An 18,882-nucleotide genomic window follows, 5' to 3' on the forward strand; every position below is an offset into this window, starting at 1 on the left:
TTCATACCTATGGACAATTTGGAGTCGCCAATTAACCTAGCATGTTTTTGGAATGTGGGAGGAAACCGGAGTACCCGGAGAAAACACACAGAGATGGCCGAGGGTGGAATTGAACCTAGGTCTCCTAGCTGTGAGGCCTGTGCGCTAACCACTTGTGCAGCCCTTAAGTGGATTTTAGGATGAATTTTTCAAGTGTCTAATATGTAGAGGCATATCATTCCACATGTTGGGAGAGTTTAGTACCTCCTAGGACCAGTTAGTCAGCTGCCCTGAGAGAGTGAACTGCACAACAACTATAGCCTACAGCAGGGGTCTCAAACACGCGGCCCGCGGGCCAAATGTGGCCCGCAGGACACTAGTTTGAGGCCCCCGCCTTGATATGAAAGTTTAATGTTAGTGTGGCCCGCGCAAGTTTGATATGGATGCTGTATGGTATCATGTACCCAGAAAAAAATATTACGTTTGATTAATGTTCATGTTAAAGGTTAAATAACTGTTAATAGTTATCCTCCCTATCCGTGTGGAAGTGGTACGTTTTTGGCTATTTAAGTTTAAAGGAAATAACTTGAAGGCTACCGTTTAGGTCGCTAGCTCTCTAGTTTGCGAGTTAGCATGTGTCTCAAGAACCCTGCAGTTGCGCAATATGTTGTAAATAAAAAGAGTATAAATGTGACTATAGTCGTGTTTTGTCATGTCTACAGGGCTCTAATAATGCTTTGTTAATTTTAATATGAAAAAAATAATTTGTCTACCCACCAACTATATGTGGTTTCTTAAGTTTTTATTATTTGGTGTTTTATTATTATTATTATATTTATTTATTACTGATTGATTGATTTTCTTTATTCGTGATTTGTTTATTTATTTTTCATCTTATTTTGTGTAGAAAAATAAAAATTAAGATATTTGAGAACAGTGGAATGTTTTATCAGAGCTTTTATTGTAGAAAATCGGAACAAAAGCAAAGTCTATTCCTTTTTCTGTTTTTAATAAATGCGTTTTTTTTGGGGGGGGGGTTTGGAAAACCTGATGCGGCCCAGCCTCGCCCAGACCGTAGCTCCAGTGGCCCCCAGGTAAATTGAGTTTGAGACCCCTGGCCCACAGCATCAAACTCCACTGTAAACTACAAACTTATGCTACCTTATGTGCGCCTTTAAGCTACCATTTACAGCTGACCCTTTTAAAAACGTGATCACACGCCTCTTGCACTTCCTTTCTCTGTTATTTTGAGACCAAAGCGTTTGTGTGCAGAACAATAAACGTCACGATGCTGCGCAGCAAAGAGGAAATGCTGGGGCAGTGGGTTATGAGAAGCAAACATATTTGTGTGTGTGTGTGTGTGTGTGCGTGTATGTTTTCACTTGCTAAATCTGTGCCATGCCACTTAGTATGACTGAATGTGACAGGCGATAGTGCCTTTACTTATGGCCAACCTGGAAAGAAACAACAAAATCTTGCTGGATTTGGTGCGACAGCCCTTTAACAACACATGTGCCGACTGCGGAGCTCCTGGTGAGTTGTACACATATTAGTGACTGCCTTTTTTTTTGTTATTTTGGCTGATATAATACCACCGGGGGGCATATTTGTTTGGCATTCAGGGTTGCTATGGTGTGCTGTGATGTATTAACCAACATAGTTGTACTTTAATGAAGATATTACAGTACTAGTACTACTTTGCGACCATCGGTGTGAATGACCGCTTAAGTGAGTAAAGATACATACATTAACTGAATCACAGTTGGGGTCACATTGAAACGAGAAAAAGTTCAAATGTTGAATGTTTGAAGACGATACGGCATTACAATAGTAATTATTGAATTGTATTTAACATCTTAGCATATCTTGATATACACTGTAGTGTCTTAGTGTGTTTAATAATAAATAAAACAAAGAAAACAAACATCAAAGTGGGCCCTGCGTCCTTGAACTGTCCTGTATGCAGCACCACTGTTTGGCCACCACTGTTCTTAATACTTAATGGCATCACTGAGTAGTTAAATAATGTATGTGTGAGGGGAATACCTATACTGTATTTATATACAGGGATTTTGTATTCCACTACTGTGTACTGTATACTTCTACAGTCTTTTCCGTTCTTTACTTCTTGTCTGACAAAGTCAACATAATTTGTGCTTGCAGAGCCCGACTGGGCCTCCTACACTCTGTGTGTGTTTTTATGTGTGAACTGCTCAGGGATGCATCGGAACTTGCCTACTATCAGCAAAGTCAAATCCATACGTCTGGACCGCTGGGAAGATTCTCTTGTCGAGGTTTGTACTTTGGAGTTATACGCACACCAATACAAATGAACAATATTTCAGGTTGTGCAGGGGCGTCAAAAGGCTCTCATTTGTGTGGTAATGATTCGGTAATGATTCTCAGTTGAGAATACCTGCCTGACAAAGGACTAATTCCATGTAGGAACAACCTCGCTCTTTTGGTCCATCTTGAGTGCCCCCCCCCCCCCCCCCCCCAACAAAAATCAGTTCCAACCTTCTTCACCTCTGCTGCGACATCAGCCTTTTGTTATTTTTAGTTGACTTCTCACTGTTTTGACTGTCTTGTGCCTCACCGGTTCTCCTAAGTCGAGGGGAGTTGCTGAAGGAGCCCAGCTTTTTTTCCATCAGCACCTCCTTTTAGTCACCTCAGCTGCGGTAGGAAGGCTTTGGACTATTCTTTTGTTCCGATGCTCCTGGCCATGCTTCAGGCCACCTTGTCTCCCAACTTATCCGTGTCCCCGTTTGCACCTTATTGTGTTTTGGGTTGTGTTTGCTTCTAGTAGCCTGCCTGAATTTCATTTTTAAAAATACTTTAAAAATACTTTATTGTCAATAGGCCTACCCCTTTCATATATATATTTTTTTAAATTTTTGTCTGATTAAATACAATTCATACCTTCAACCATTAAATCTCTACACTCCCATTTTGACGATGAATGCTTTTTTTTTTTTTTTTACATTTTATTTCTATTTTGGGTGGCGGTTGATGAACAGCCTGTTTCAGTTTAATGGTTGTTTTTAATAAAGTACTAACTCTATTTTTGAAGCTCTACTTAGACTTTGACATAATGTACTGTTATTATAAAATGTAATGTTATTAAATAATATTTGAATTTCTTGATACTTCATTTTCATATTATATGTTTAAAAAAATTCACTGACTTAACAAGGACTTAAAATAATAATATATTTGATTTCACAAGTTCATGAATGAAAAATGTGCCCATTTCGTGTTTTTTTCAGGCCATGCGAGTGGGAGGAAACTCAGTATCCAAAGCCACATATGAAAAGTGTGTCCCTGCTTTCTTCTACCGGCCACAGCAGACAGACTGTGTGTATGTAATCATATATATTTCATCATTATTAGCTCAGTAGAAGAAACAGTGAAGGCTCCACAAATCACTGAAACGGGAACAAAAATATCTATGACGGCAGTGTATTATTCCTTACTGTCAGGGTTCTTAAGGACCAATGGATCCATGCTAAATACGAGAGAAGGGAGTTCACTGGAGAACAAATCCTTCACCCATCTTATGACGCAGGTATTGTGTAACTTCGGTATTGTGTCTGCATTTGCCTTCATTCATTGCGTGAGTGTGATCCATTCATCCTATTGTAGATACCAGTGAGGTCATACTGTGGAAGAAGGGCAAAGATAACAAGCACTTTTTCAAAAGGGTCTTTCTGCTGTCCCGCAATGACTTCACCCTTAGGTACTTCACCAAAGAGGAGGTGAGTACCTCTCCTCTGCAAAATAGTAGTATTTTACACAACATATAATGCATTGTAATTAATGGAAAGTTGATTTTTTTTTATACTGTGGTCTCTTTCAAACTAAGTCTAGGGTTCCTAAAGCTGTGATCAGCATGAAGGAGCTCAACGTGGTTTTCCAGCCAGAGAAGATCGGCCACGCTCACGGCCTGCAGATCTCCTACTTGCACGAGGAACGAAGCAGGAATATTTTTGTTTACCATGAGAATGGACAGGTGAGGCCCGATACTCGGTAATGAAATTGACTCAAGAGTGCTGAGTTTTTTCCCCCGTTATAATACCTGTCTTCTATCCATACTGTCCGCAGGTCATTGTTTCCTTTTTCAACGCTATCCGTGCAACACGCTTGGAGTACCTGCGGAGGAAGCATCCCACTCTCCCACTAGATGAGGTGAGTTAACCTTGCACATCTTGCAATCATGTAAATTTGCTTAGTGTGTTTTATCCACACAGTTAACACCACAGATAACAAGACAATGCCTCAAGGAAGGATATATGGAGAAAACTGGCCCAACAGTAAGTCCGCCTGCACAGAAACGGAGCTGTTCTTTATTATGTTTCGGTCTAATCTGTTGTACTTTTTGCGTGGTTGCAGCAACGGGAGCCATTCAAGAAGAGATGGTTTACACTGTGCTCAGTGAACAGGAAACTGCTGTATTGTAAATCTCCATTGGTAATCAACGGGAAACAAAGACTGAATTAATATGCATTATTACAGTGATTTTCAACCACTGTGCCGCGGCACACTAGTGTACCTTGAGAAACCGTCAGGTGTGCCGTGAGGAATTTTCCAATATCACTTTTTATAGTTAACATTTATTAATCATCATTTGCAAATATTATGTCAATAGCCATTATGTCAATAGTATACATGGACCCAAATATTCCAATTCACTTTGGTTTATTTGCTCAAATGGAAAGAATTGAACAGGGATAGAATATTCCTTTAACCAATCCAATTCAGGTATCTTGTACCCGTTCAAACGGAAAGTTGTCAGGGTGCGTTCTTCTTCGTGGTGTTTTTCTTCTTCTGTTGTTTATTGGCGGTTGGCAAGCAGCTTTTGTGTGCATTAGCGCCATCTGTGGAACAGAATCTAAACCAGGGGTGGGCAAACTTTTTGACTCGCGGGCCGCATTGATTTAACAATACATTTTACTATACATTTTACATATACATTTTACATGTAGCAGTCTGCCTGGTATTATTGTATCTGCTAAAGTGTCATGCAATCTGGTATTATTATTTATTATTTTATATTTAAATGTTTTATATATTTATTATTATTATTATTCATTCATTCATTTTCTACCGCTTATCCTCACGAGGGTCACAGGGGTGCTGGAGCCTATTCCAGCTGTCTTTGGGCCAGAGGCGGGGTACACCCTGGACTGGTTGCCAGCCAATCACAGGGCACTTATAGACAAACAACCATTCACACTCACATTCATACCTATGGACAATTTGGAGTCGGCAATTAACCTAGCATGTTTTTGGAATGTGGGAGGAAACCGGAGTACCCGAAGAAAACCCACGCATGCAAACTCCACACAGAGATGGCCAAGGGTGGAATTGAACCCTGGTCTCCTAGCTGTGAGGTCTGCACGCTAACCACTCAACCGCCGTGCAGCCCTACTATCATTATTATTATTATTACTATTATTATTATTATTATTATTATTATTATTATTATTATTATTATTATTATTATTATTATTATTATTATTATTATTATTATTATTATTATTATTATTATTATTATTATTATTATTATTATGTACTTGTGTCCCTTTTTTCAGGAGCACTTTGTAAACAACACACCACATCAAATAACGAAAAAGGTTGGCTCAAGCCATGATACCAGGTTGTATGTTGAGTTTAAATGAAATACTTTGGAAAGAACGGGCGGGCCGTATTCAAACACTTGGCGGGCCGGATGTGGCCCCCGGGCCGTAGTTTGCCCACCCCTGATCTAAACCCTTCTACTATACGCCATTCACAAGTCCAGTTTTATTAAAAAAGAAAATATATATCTATATAAAACATGTCCTGAGTTGAATTATAAAATATTAGAAGGATTGAATTTGATCTTTTCCTGTTTAAATTGATCCCAGGTGCGTTCTTTCAGCGCATGCTCAGATATGACGTAACACACAGATCCAGACGTTCTTCACTTTTAAAAATGGAGGCCAGCAATCGGCACTGGACTGCTAAGCAAAGTTTGTTTTTGATTCAAACTAAATTTCAAGACTGGACAGACGAAAAACTGGCAATACGGAGTTATTCCAACAAGTGAAAGAAAAACTCGGGGAAGCCGGTATCACGTGATGTTGATGTTTACGTTTTACTGGGCATGCCCTACTGACTATTCTGGTTGATTTTCACAGCGCATTTTGGGTTAGTGGTGTGCCACAAGATTTTTCCAATGTAAAAAACGTGCCGTGGCTCAAAAAAGGTTGAAAAATACTGCATTATTATATGCCATGCTAATATAATACTGCCAGCGTATCATAGCAATCTAACTCCATGCTAACTCTTAGGATGCCACAGAGTTGGGCACCGTCTTCATCGGCACCGAGAGCCATGGCTACTGTGTCACAGAGGGAGGCAGACGGAACTCCAGAGGGGGCCGCTGGCACTGCGCCATTATTTTGCAGACTCCCGAGAGGCAGTTTGTGTTCATGTGCGAGCAGGAACAGGAGCAACGCGAGTGGATCGAGGCCTTCAGGAAGGTCATAAGTCAGCCCATGACCCCTGAAGACTACGCTAGTAAGATCACCACAGCGCATACATTATGGCATCATCTGCAGAAATCTTAGTGTGTCATTTGTGTTTCTCAGATGAAGCCAACTTGAGACGGGGCAAATGACTGTGAGCATCTCAAGTGTTTAACGGTAAAATGAGGACAAAGGAATTGGTGCACAGGCCATTCCACCTGCAGGGAGTGAAAACAGAAGCAATGATATGTAGGTGGACTTTGTCGCTAGAGCAACTTCTGCTCTTCTGGACTGGAAAGACTTTTTACACAATTTTGAAGCTTGTCCATTCATCCAGAAGAACATTGGTGACATCAGGCCGCTTATGTTGCATGAGTAGAAGGTCTGGTTTTAACAGAAACAGTTCAATAAAATGTAATTACGTTCCATTATATTACTGCGAAGTTGTGCTCGTCTGTCAGTAATAGACGATCTTTGGCTTACCCCCTCTTGGTCAGCTGATTTTTTCAAGGGGCGTGGCCAAAAAGCCTAGCTAACGCCTTCTGATGCTGTCAACCGTCGATTAGCAAGATGAGCACACACACATAAAGGCTCTACGTCACCTTGTGGCTCAGTGTCAGGCGGAACATAAAAGGTGTTTCTATTATAAATACTGTATTATATTTCACTAGAATTTAACCCATGAATACAGGCTGGTATGTGTCGGTGCTGTGGACATAGCTAGTAGCAGCTAGCTAAATTGCGAGCTAACCGGGCCGGGTATAGCTGGCTGTGTGTGCATCCTCCATGCACACAGGAGCATACATGTGTCACAAACACGGTCGTGGTGTGGGTGATCCTGACTCCGGCGACGATGCGCAAGGACGTGAGGATCTTACTCGTTGGGGAGCGTGAGTGGACCCTTTTAATTCATTTTGCATGAACCGTTGTGGTTGATGTGTCCCATCTGCATTAGGCACACTTGCACAGTCCAGTGAGATCCAATACAGGGTTATCATCATACAAATGATTGCTTGGTTGTGGAGTATTTTATTTATTTTACAACATTTGGCGTATGATTACAATCCCATGTTAATCCCATGTTTTTAATTTTACAGTGCTAAGCTCAGAATGTGATACTACATAGTATCACAGTAAATGAAAAGACTTTGTTAATATGTGCACAAACGGCTGACCCGTTTAAAATGCATTGATTGAAGTTTATTTTGCATTTTGATTTGTCAAAAGTAGTTCATCTGAATTTTATCTGAATTTTCAATGCAATTGTAGTATTTTTATGTATATTGCACCACTATGAAGACTGCTTATTTTTTTTATTATTGTCACTGTGCAATGAGAAGAATTATTTAGCCTTTACACCCCCTCACAACAGATATGAAATAATACAATCAAGCTCCCTTAAATAGAATTAATAGTATTTATCATTTAAAAAGTACAGCCCTGTTATGTAGATTATCTCCAGTATGTGGTGGCTAGTGTATGTATTTAAACTGTATGTTTCGCTATGTCTTCAAATTTAGTCAATTGTCGTTTTTTATGCACACAAACTTGGTAATGTTTTGAAAAAAGTGGAAAAATAACTAGAACTGGCAATACAGTGAATGCTTTTCAATGGACAGTAACAATATGGGTGGAGAGATTAGACTTAATAGTGCAATGATTGGTGTAAGAATCATCCTCCTTGTCTCAATTCATAGCCAAAGTGGGAAAGACGTCTCTGATCATGTCCCTGGTCAGCGAGGAGTTCCCAACTGTGGTAAGGATGAATATTATTGTTGTCAATATTATTATCGGCATCATTAAGCCAGATTTGAATATGTTTTGTCAGGTTCCGTACCGAGCTGAGGAGATCACCATACCTGCAGATGTCACTCCAGAGAGAGTCCCCACACACATTGTGGACTATTCAGGTCAGTCAAGGCATCATGTTGGCTTTTGAATAACCTTTCCATATTGTCAGCATGACACTTCTTTCTCTTCCTCATGCAGAAGTGGAGCAGACAGACGAGCAGTTGTTTCAGGAGATCTCCAAGGTCAGTATGTCCCACCTACAGTAAGGTGGTGAGATCAGCATCAGGTACCTAATGGCCTTCTGTGTCCTTTCATAGGCAAATGTGATATGCATTGTGTATTCCGTCAACAACAAGACATCTATAGAGAAGGTGACTTCTATGTCTAATATATCATGACATTAATAGTTAAGCGAGTCGTTTTAACACATCTTTCTATTCTTTTATGTCGAAAGGTGACCAGCTACTGGATCCCACTCATTACTGACAACACTGACAAGGACAGCAGGTGTGTATTTTAAATTTAACATTAATCTTTAACAAATATTACAAGAGTGGTTAGCATGTAGGCCACACGGTCAGGAGATCGGGAAGACCTGGGTTCATGTGTGCATGTTCTCCCCGTGTGTGTGTGTGTGTGGGCTTTCTCCAGCTACTCTGGTTTCCTCCCACATTCCAAAAACATGCTAGGTTAATTGGTGACTCCAAATTGTCCATAGGTATGAATGTGAGTGTGAATGGTTGTTTGTCTATATGTGCCCTGTGATTGGCTGGCGATCAGTCCAGGTTGTACCCCGCCTCTCACTCGAAGTCAGCTGGGATAGGCTCCAGCATACCCCTGCGACACTAGTGAGGGTAACGGCATAGAAAATGGATGGATGGACATATTACAAAGACAGGGACTATTGTGCACTCACCGCAACATTAGTTAGCAATCCCCTCTGCTTCTTTTTTTCATCACAGCCTTCGATTATTTCTTGTTAAGGCTATTTTTATTGTGCTATTGTGCTATTATCAGTCATATCTGGTGTGTATTATCTATTTGGTGTGTGGACCCTTTTTCAAATCCATTCGTGCTGTGTACATGGAAGTATACCGTGCTTGAACACGGCTAAGAGCCAGATGAACTGAATTTTAGGTGTTGAGTTTGCTCAAGCGATCATCTTTTTTAAAAAAAAAGTTTTTAAAAATGGTTTAAAAACATATCTTTTTCGAAAAGCTTTTACATAGCTTGCCGATTTTAATGCATATTTAATGTCTTTGGTTCACTGTGTGTGTTAGTTTGGCTTTGGTCATTTCCACCTCCACTGCTCTACTTATTTTTGATGTTCTTATTGTGTTATTGTGACACTTGCTGTTAACTTTTATTCATTTTTATTTTTTTAATTGTAACTGTTGCACTTTGTGATCATTCATTTGATGTAAAGTACGTTATAAATTAAATTTATTATTATTATCTTCAACCTGTATGAAGAAACGTTAGGTCATTTCAACATTGTTCATCCTGTGTTTGTTGATATGTTCAGGGTTCCTCTCATCCTGGTGGGAAACAAATCGGACCTAGTGGAGCACAGCAGCATGGAGACCATCCTGCCCATTATGAACCAGTACAGTGAAATTGAGACCTGTGTTGAGGTGAGAAACCAGAAGTGGATAAATGTGATATGTTTTTTTGTTTTTTGTGGCCACGGTTGTGCCACGCCTACCTAGTTTCATATTGCTGAACATACTACTGTAAATAGCTTTGTGACTTTTCATAAATATTCTACCCAGCCAATTTCTATGCTCACGGCCTCTAGATGTGAATTCTCATCAAGATGAATATGCCTGCAAAGTTGGTGTGTTTTGAAAATGGTATCATGCATCAAGCCAAAGGTCTTTCTTTTTACATTTTTAGTTGTTTTTGATTTTTACTTTCACTGCAGCAGTGATGGCAAAGACAGGTTGTGTTTTAACCAGACGGGATAATCAGACCAGGCATGCTGCTTAGACGGATCCTCTGGGTGTTAATACCCTGTCTGGTCTAACCTGGCACATGGACCTGCGCGAACACACACACACGCACACACACTGGCCATTAGACTGTTCTCAATGCATTTCCTTTGTGTATTCATCTACATGTCAGGTAGAGCCCAAGTGCATTCATCACTCGCTTCTAAAGGAAATGAGCCACACATTAAAGCCAGTGTTACTGTGTAAAACAAAAAAAGACAATCGATTTTTCCATTTGTGTTTTCAGTGCTCAGCAAAGAATCTGAAGAACATCTCAGAGCTGTTTTACTATGCCCAAAAGGCAGTTCTCCACCCCACAGGACCCCTCTACTGTCCTGAGAATAAAGATGTAAGTGTAAAGTAAAAATACAGTGGAACCGTAACCCTAGCCTATCAAATCCCGGCACACAGTGCCAAACATTGACTGCTGTTGTCGACAGCCAGCCCAAGGGGCATCGACTTAAATGGGTTCCACTGTACATCGTATCCCATTGACTTTGTAATTACTTTGTAATTATTTCCATTACTACAGTACAGTAACTCTTGTGACTGTTCGTGTTGGGTTCTCAGATGAAGCCACTTTGTGTAAAAGCGTTGACTCGAATCTTCAAGGTGTCCGATTTGGATAATGACGGGATTCTCAACGATAACGAGCTCAACCTCTTCCAGGTAAACCCCATAGGTATCCTTATATTATGGACGATTCCAGTAAGATCACAATAACAGCAAACTACATTTTGCTCCCACGTAGAGAACATGCTTCAACATGCCACTGGAACCGCAAGCGTTGGAGGACGTCAAAAATGTTGTGAGGAAGAATATGACTGATGGTGTATGTCACAACGGCCTCACTCTGAAAGGTTTATAAAACACAGGATACATACAGTTTAGTCAACCTTAGCCAAGCTGCAATCAACCACCACCACAAATAGATTGCAGTCCTAGAAAATGGTTCTTTTTTTTTATTTTTTAACTGTGCTTTTTGTTTGACTTGCTTCTATAGGCTTCCTGTTCCTTCACACCCTGTTCATCCAGCGAGGTCGCCATGAAACCACATGGACGGTGCTGAGGAGGTTCGGATATGATGACGACCTGGAGCTAAATCAAGATTACCTCTTCCCTCCGTATGTCTCACTCATGTTGACATTATGATTATGATGACATTCATTTGCACATCAACACCACCCTGCTCCATTGTTCTTTGCAGTCCATTTTTCCCCAACTATTGTCTTTAAATAGTTTTTCCTATCTTCAGCTCACATACTTTGTTCATTTTTTTTTTTGTTACAGACTGAAAATTCCTCCTGATTGCACCACTGAGCTCAACCACACTGCCTACCTCTTTCTCCAGAGTGTCTTTGACAAGCATGACAAGGTATAATCCTCCATTTAACCTCTGCCCTGTCAGCAAAGCGGCTCAGTCTGCATCACTGTCTATAAAATAAATGCTCCCTCACCCCCTGCAGGTCAGTGGTGACCCCCTGCTGAGTCCTGATTTCACTTGTTGACAGGAGAATTAGCTGTAAGCTTAGAGGGGAAAGTGTAAGTGTGATCATGTGACTTTGTGTATGTCAGGACCGTGATTGCGCCTTGTCACCTGAGGAGCTGAGCGACTTGTTTGACGTTTTTCCCTACATGCCCTGGGGTCCTGACGTCAACAACACAATCTGCACCAATGACCAGGGCTGGATCACGTACCAGGGATATCTCTCACAGTGGACGTGAGTGGCCACATTTCTATTACGATACCTTACATTACTAGGTAATAACCATTAACAATTCAAAATTAAATGTACTTAATGTACTTTTCTTTTGTGTTGAATTAAAAAAAGTTGATGGATTTCATTTTTTAGTATTACTTAGGTTATATTTTTGACTTAATTTAAATTAATTTTGTAATGTGTATGTATTGTTGTATTATTATTTTTTAAGCTTTAGTTAAATTACTTTTAACTACTTGTATGTTTAGTTTTTTTAATTTTCTAAATATTTTTTGTTCTGTTTTTATATGTAACTTCTTTCTCTTTTATTTTATTTTAGCTTTTTTTCATTTTTTACAGTGTATATTTAGTTAATTTTATTGTGCCGAACTTTCATTTCATTTTAGTAATTTTCTTTGAATTTATTTATGAAAAATGTGAATAAATCTTACTTTTTGTGTAATTATTTTTGTTCTACATTAGCAGAAGTTATGGTTGATTTAATTAAATATATTTAAGAAATATATATATATTGTATATATTAAGTTTTATCATTTTGCACAGGTTAACAACTTATCTGGACGTCCAGCGTTGCCTGGAGTATTTGGCCTATCTTGGCTATTCAATCATTGCTGAACAGGAGTCCCAAGCAGCAGCCATTACCGGTAACTTTCACATGCACGTCTCGACTGCAGGCGTGCATGGGATCGGTGTAAAACTAATCCTGGGAAGTGTGCATGGCGTTTGTCCCCGCAGTGACCAGAGATAAGAAGATTGACTTGCAGAAGAAGCAGACTCAACGCGGCGTCTTCCGATGCAACGTCTTTGGAGATGTTGGCAGCGGCAAGAGTGGTTTCCTCCAAGCCTTCCTGGGGAGAAACCTGATGGTAAAGTTCAATTATAAAGACGAGACATGAATGATTATGTCATATGTCACCTCCATCAACTCCAACATCTACTCCACCCTCACCAACTGCTTAGCTGATATCAAAACTTGGATGGAACAAAATTTTCTCAATCTTAATAGTGACAAAACAGATATTATCATCATCGGTCCCAAAAACATCACAACACCCACCCAGAACTTCTATCTTCAATTTGACAGCGCCACCCTCACTCCATCCCCGCTCATCCGCAACCTTGGTATCCTCCTGGACCCCACCCTTTCATTTGAACCCCACATCAAACAGTTAACCCGGACTGCATTTTTCCATCTTAAGAACATAGCCCAACATTTCCGTCCATCATTTACATTCTCTGCCGCTGAATCCCTGATCCATGCATTCATCACAACCAGAATCGACTACTGCAACAGCATTCTCTACGGCACACCGTCCAAAACCCTCAACAAACTACAATATATTCAGAACTCCGTTGCCCGCCTCCTCACCTCCACCCGCTCCCGTGAACACATTACCCCTGTCCTCCAAAACCTCCACTGGATTCCCATTCCCCAACGCATTCATTTCCAAATTCTTCTCATCACCTACAAAGCCCTCCATGATCTGACCCCCCCATATCTCACAGACCTGCTCCATCCACACAATCCCCCGCGTCCCCTTCGCTCCTCCGACTCCAGCCTCCTGGCACTCCCCTGTAAGACCAAGCTCCGAACCTGGGGAGACAGAGCCTTCTCCATCGCTGCCCCCCACCCTCTGGAACTCTTTGCCCCATTCACTCCGTGCTTGCCCTGACCTTCCCACCTTGAAAAAACAACTCAAAACCCACCTCTTTAAATCTGTTTTTAATGTTTAACTTTTTATATCTGACTGCTGTGCCCCACCCCTCCCCGCTTTTACTCATGTTTTAACTGTGTATTAACCAATGAATGTTGTATTTTGGTGTGTCTTCTATTCTGTTTACTTGCTTTACTCAACTCTATTCTTCTGTAAAGTGTCTTTGAGTATTTTGAAAAGCGCTATACAAATAAAATGTATTATTATTATTATATTCTCTTGACGTACTTCTTATTGTTGTTGTTTCAGCAGCAACAAAAGATGATCAGAGATGAACACAGATCTTACTACGCCATCAGCACAACTTATGTTTACGGTCAGGAGAAATACCTTCTAGTGAGTGCCTCTCTCTTAGGATTCATAGACAATGTTTTGCTTTAATGTCGCAAAAAATGATGCTTTAGTGCAATATCATCCTCTTATTCTATGAATACACTTACTGACACACTTGTGGGTCTAACGATCAGTTGTGCCTCTCATCAGCTGCATGAAGTGTTCCCTGACTTTGACTACCTGTCTGACGGCGACCTGGCCTGTGACATCGTCTGCTTGGTGTATGACGTCAGCAACCCTTACTCCTTTGATTACTGCGCCAAAGTCTTCAAGGTAGAATTCAGTGACTGTCTTTCCTTTTGTTTCTTTTCCCAATCTTCTCCTTTCCACTCGTAGCAATACTTCATTGACTGCAAGATCCCATGCATGATGATCGCGGCCAAGTCGGATCTACCTGAGACCAAACAGTTCTATGCCTGCAGTCCTTTGGAGTTCTGTCGGAGGCACAAAATGCCACCCCCGCAGTCGTTCACTTGTAACACTGCAGGGGCTCCCAGCAAAGACATTTACACCAAACTCACCACCATGGCCGTGTACCCGTAAGTACACACATGCCACCTACACATCTTGAATGCCGGCACAGTAATAATGTCATATATATAGTGGCCTCCGCTTTAATAGATGCCATGCCTTAATTCAGAGGTAGGGAACCTATGGCTCGGGAGCCAGGTAGGGCTCTTTTGATGACTGTATCTGGCTCTCAAGCGTTTCTTACCACAATAAAAATGTATTTTTGCTAACATTTTAAAGTAAACATCACGGAAATGACTGTTAAAAATAATCAACAACTTTCTTATGCATTTTAATCCGTCCATCTATTTTCTACTGCAATACGGCCGACCATATCCATCTTTCCTGATGATATTTTCCAGGTCAAACACCAAAACTCGATTATTACTGGGTAATGCGGTAGTCTACCTCGGTCATTGAGATGTCAACATGTAAATGCAAACTTTCCTCCTTTAGTCAAATAGTCACCTAGCTAAAGCTGCAGAACCAAGCCTTCTGACGAAGATGGCCAAAAGAATGAAATATGTGTACGGAGTACGGTGCAAAACCATGCAGCAGCAGAAGTTGTATTAATGGCAACAAGTGTGCGAAAGTGTGCTGGCCACACCCCATTGGCGTGGGGTAGTGTACCTGGTCTACATAATTAGAGCCCATTATATCTAAAACTGTTGGTCTTACATAAAAATGCACACATTTTATTGCATTCAATGTTTAAAAAAATGTATATGGCTCTCACAGATACACATTTTAAAATATCTGGCCTTCATGGCTCTTGTAGCCAAAAAGGTTCCCGACCCCTGCCTTAATTAATCACTTTTATTTCTACAACTACAGGGGTGGGAGGCTAAGAAGAGATATTTCTTCTTCTTCTGTTACTACTGCATGATATTTTTTTACTGCAGTGTGCATTGACAGGACACAAGAAGATCTTGTAGTTGTGCTTGTTATGGCTGATGTTTCACCACTTTGCTTTCACTCACTTCAGACATTAGCACACTTCTCTGCCTTTTCTAACTCATGCACCCTGGGATTCATGTTTGATCCCTGGTAGCACCAAGACCACATTTGACTACTTCTTTGGTAGATTTCTGCCTTGGAGACGGCGTCCTTTAAAGTTACTTTTCTTCCTCTTGGGTGCTGTATGTGTATGTGAGTGTGTGTGTGTATGTCCTCCTCAGCCACGCACGACTGCGCTGCATGTGCACATGTAACCGGTGCACCTTCTGCTTGTGTCAGAACTTCCTCAACTCTGAGCTGCTGCAGACGGTCAGAGCCAAACTCCATGCTGTTGTTCTGCGCAGGTCCTCCCTACAATCTTCTTACGACTCGCCTTTACTTCATTCTCTGTTTTCACATCCATGCTGTCAAATGAGTCGACAAGAGTACAGGCCTCCGCCAAGGCTGGAACACTTAATCAATAAACAATAATAATGCAATAATAAGACCCTACTTGAGAACAACAAATTACAACCTAATATAAAAATATTTCAGCAATGGATTTTTCATGTTAAATTGCCAATTTTTTTTATTCTGTACCAGCCACACTCAAAATAAAAAAGTCAAAATCATAATAACAAAGTATTATTTGTATAATTTAGTTATAATTATATGAAAATATAAGATTATGAGAATGTTTTTCATGCAAATGAAAATACAGTAAAAAAACTTTTATCCAGAACAAATACTGTAAAATTATACAAAATTAAGTCTGATTGTTATTAGAATAAAGTCATACATAAATATTATTAAATAAATATTTTATTGGTCGTTGACTTCTCAATTATACTACTTATGTGTGGCCCAAATACTCTGTATTCTGTCTTGTATTTTAATTATTTTGTTTATTTTATTTATTTGTTTATTTTTTAATTTATGTTATTTTTGTGGTTTTATTTATTTTGAAATTGGGATTTTTCACCTTTTTTGTGTGAATTTGCACCAAAATGTATTCACCATAGAAATGTCTCTGTTGATTCATCAACAAAATGTCTACACAAGCAGCCTTGGTGGAAGTCCTTAAGCGTCGACTGTAACCTTAACAGCATTTCATTTTAAACTTCTAATTAAGCTTCTCTCTGTGTCTTACACATTTGTTGGAGTCACCAATCACACTACCTTGAATTTGTCCTTCATTTTTTCCCTTAATCTTTACAATCTATTTTGTTCTGTTCTGGTTGAAACCTGTTCATCTGCTGTGTCTTCAGATAGACTGTCCTCAATCTTTTCTCATGCATCTATTATTTGCCTCATCATCATCTCCATCGTCTATAACCCCAAACCCGTCATTGATGTGTATTTATTAAGGGTGAAATGTCCTGTATGCAGTGCAAGCAAAGCCAGCCAATGCTTCTTTCTTTCTCTCTGGGTCCCACAGACACATGAGCCAAGCAGACCTGAAGAGCTCCACCTTCTGGCTGAGAGCGAGCATCGGTGCTACTGTGTTTGCCGTGCTGGGCTTTGCCATGTACAGAGTTCTGCTCAAAGCACGGTGATCACTCTTATTACCACCCAAAGCATATGGAGATTTTGGACGAATGTATGCATTCATGTCCATCACACACTTTTAAGATGGCGACCTCACACTCCAACTGACATTTTGTAGAAACTCTTTCCAGAAGAGTAGAAGCTGCAAATGAGGAACGGCACATCCATCCTGTCCTAAAACTTTTGTCCATATAGTGCAATCTGTAACCCTTACAAATTTTTCACTCCAAACTATACACTGTTCTTCAGTGTGGCAAGTTGCAATATTTATTAATTTTGTTTTTGAAAGTATAATTTGGCTTTCATGTGGTTGTCTGCAAAAAAATATATAGATATAATATGTTTATACTGGAAGGTTGTGGAAGCTGCTGATAAAAAAAAGAGTAAATGGTACATAAATGGCTATTTTTTGGTTGAAATCTATGCGTGAGAGAGGCAATATTAAGATTATCTATAGTGTACATACTGTAAATGACGTGTGTTTGACAGTATGAGTTTTGCCTTACACGGCCAAAATGTGTGGATGCACATTGAACCTGTGAGCAGGTTAGGATGCATTGCATTCAGCAATACTAGTTTGCATGTTTCATCATTCTCTTCAATGTTTGCTACCGTTACCACATGCTCATGTCATGTCAAAACATCTCCATTGAAGTCCCATCTTATAGTTACAGTATGTATAGTGCAAAAGACACAACAGTCTATCAATGTGCAACTACTTGCAATAGGGGGAGGGGGAGGGATTGACAATAAATACATGTTTTAAGTGTCTCAAGTCTGTATTTCATAGGTGCTTTTTTCTCTCGTTAAAGAGGTTCAGTAAAGGTCCAGATTCTAACACAAATGCTGTACCTATTGATGAAAATAGTCTAAAGCAGGGGTCTCAAACACACGGCCCGCGGGCCAAATGTGGCCCGCAGGACACTAGTTTGAGGCCCCCGCCTTGATATGAAAGTTTAATGTTAGCGCGGCCCGCGCAAGTTTGATATGGATGCTGTATGGTATCATGTACCCAGAAAAAATTATTACGTTTGATTCATGTTCATGTTAAAGGTTAAATAACTGTTAATAGTTATCCTCCCTATCTGTGTGGAAGTGGTAAGTTTTTGGCTATTTAAGTTTAAAGGAAATAACTTGAAGGCTACCGTTTAGGTCGCTAGCTCTCTAGTTTGCGAGTTAGCATGTGTCTCAAAACCCTGCAGTTGCGCAATATGTTGTAAATAAAAAAAAAGAGTATAAATGTGACTATAGTCGTGTTTTGTCATGTCTACAGGGCTCTAATAATGCTTTGTTCATTTTAATCTGAAAAAAATAATTTGTCTACCCACCAACTATATGTGGTTTCTTAAGTTTTTATTATTTGCAGTTTTTTTATTATTATTATTATATTTATTTATTACTGATTGATTTTCTTCTTGGTTTGTTTATTTATTTTTCATCTTATTTTGTGTAGAAAAATAAAAATTAAGATATTTGAGAACAGTGGAATGTTTTATCAGAGCTTTTCTTGTAGAAAATCGGAACCAAAGCAAAGTTTATTCATTTTTCTGTTTTTAATAAATGCCTTTTTTTTTTTTTTGGGAAAACCTGATGCGGCCCAGTCTCACCCAAACCCTAGTTCCAGTGGCCCCCGGGTAAATTGAGTTTGAGACCCAAGTCTAAAGGTTCATACAACCAACAGGTGGCGCCAAAGGATTTCACCCCAAGTGAATCTGTTTTATCATATTGCTCCAGTTGTTACTTCACTGATATTGATAATGATAATACAATTATCATTATATTCATCATACAGTATAAGGAAAGCGGTTAATTCCAACAGTGTGGGGGCAGCATTGCAGAAATACAAAAA

At 39.8% G+C, this 18,882-nt stretch overlaps 2 protein-coding genes across 6 annotated transcripts; both read left to right on the forward strand.

Moving 5' to 3' along the window:
- The first annotated feature begins 1,314 nt into the window (after positions 1 to 1,314).
- On the forward strand, positions 1,315 to 6,831 carry LOC131136518 (arf-GAP with dual PH domain-containing protein 2-like). Of its 2 annotated transcripts, none has more exons than XM_058083436.1 (11): positions 1,315 to 1,512; positions 2,143 to 2,273; positions 3,246 to 3,337; positions 3,459 to 3,544; positions 3,622 to 3,734; positions 3,842 to 3,988; positions 4,081 to 4,164; positions 4,227 to 4,289; positions 4,369 to 4,446; positions 6,312 to 6,540; positions 6,612 to 6,831. In XM_058083436.1, the coding sequence occupies exons 1-11, from the start codon at positions 1,425 to 1,427 to the stop codon at positions 6,638 to 6,640; spliced, it is 1,140 nt and encodes a 379-aa protein (XP_057939419.1). In that variant the 5' UTR covers positions 1,315 to 1,424; the 3' UTR covers positions 6,641 to 6,831. The 2 variants fall into 2 exon arrangements, with proteins under 2 accessions (XP_057939419.1, XP_057939429.1); XM_058083446.1 differs by having other exon boundaries at positions 2,197 to 2,273.
- A 197-nt stretch (positions 6,832 to 7,028) lies between these two features.
- On the forward strand, positions 7,029 to 18,313 carry rhot1b (ras homolog family member T1). 4 transcript variants are annotated; one of them, XM_058083406.1, is made up of 20 exons: positions 7,029 to 7,378; positions 8,186 to 8,244; positions 8,317 to 8,398; positions 8,478 to 8,521; positions 8,597 to 8,650; positions 8,734 to 8,786; positions 9,805 to 9,913; positions 10,518 to 10,619; positions 10,841 to 10,939; positions 11,022 to 11,130; positions 11,274 to 11,394; positions 11,561 to 11,645; positions 11,846 to 11,991; positions 12,535 to 12,635; positions 12,727 to 12,857; positions 13,959 to 14,042; positions 14,190 to 14,312; positions 14,376 to 14,578; positions 15,728 to 15,850; positions 16,924 to 18,313. In XM_058083406.1, exons 1-20 carry the CDS (start codon positions 7,342 to 7,344, stop codon positions 17,039 to 17,041), a joined length of 1,983 nt encoding a protein of 660 aa, XP_057939389.1. In that variant the 5' UTR covers positions 7,029 to 7,341; the 3' UTR covers positions 17,042 to 18,313. The 4 variants fall into 4 exon arrangements, with proteins under 4 accessions (XP_057939389.1, XP_057939379.1, XP_057939406.1 ...); XM_058083396.1 differs by having other exon boundaries at positions 7,030 to 7,378; positions 13,956 to 14,042; positions 16,924 to 18,312; XM_058083423.1 differs by lacking the exon at positions 15,728 to 15,850 and having other exon boundaries at positions 7,031 to 7,378; positions 16,924 to 18,311.
- The last annotated feature ends 569 nt before the right edge of the window (positions 18,314 to 18,882 follow it).

Source organism: Doryrhamphus excisus, chromosome 1, assembly GCF_030265055.1.
Source record: "Doryrhamphus excisus isolate RoL2022-K1 chromosome 1, RoL_Dexc_1.0, whole genome shotgun sequence".
Taxonomy (NCBI): domain Eukaryota; kingdom Metazoa; phylum Chordata; class Actinopteri; order Syngnathiformes; family Syngnathidae; genus Doryrhamphus; species Doryrhamphus excisus.

Coding starts and splice junctions, on each gene's coding strand:
- LOC131136518 (XM_058083436.1), top strand. CDS start 1,425: ATGGCCAACCTGGAAAGAAACAACAAAATCTTGCTGGATTTGGTGCGA. Junction 4,447..6,311: donor TGTATTGTAAATCTCCATTG/GTAATCAACGGG, acceptor GCTAACTCTTAG/GATGCCACAGAGTTGGGCAC. Junction 6,541..6,611: donor GACCCCTGAAGACTACGCTA/GTAAGATCACCA, acceptor TGTGTTTCTCAG/ATGAAGCCAACTTGAGACGG.
- rhot1b (XM_058083396.1), top strand. CDS start 7,342: ATGCGCAAGGACGTGAGGATCTTACTCGTTGGGGAGC. Junction 8,522..8,596: donor TGTTTCAGGAGATCTCCAAG/GTCAGTATGTCC, acceptor GTCCTTTCATAG/GCAAATGTGATATGCATTGT. Junction 12,858..13,955: donor TCCTGGGGAGAAACCTGATG/GTAAAGTTCAAT, acceptor TTGTTGTTTCAG/CAGCAACAAAAGATGATCAG.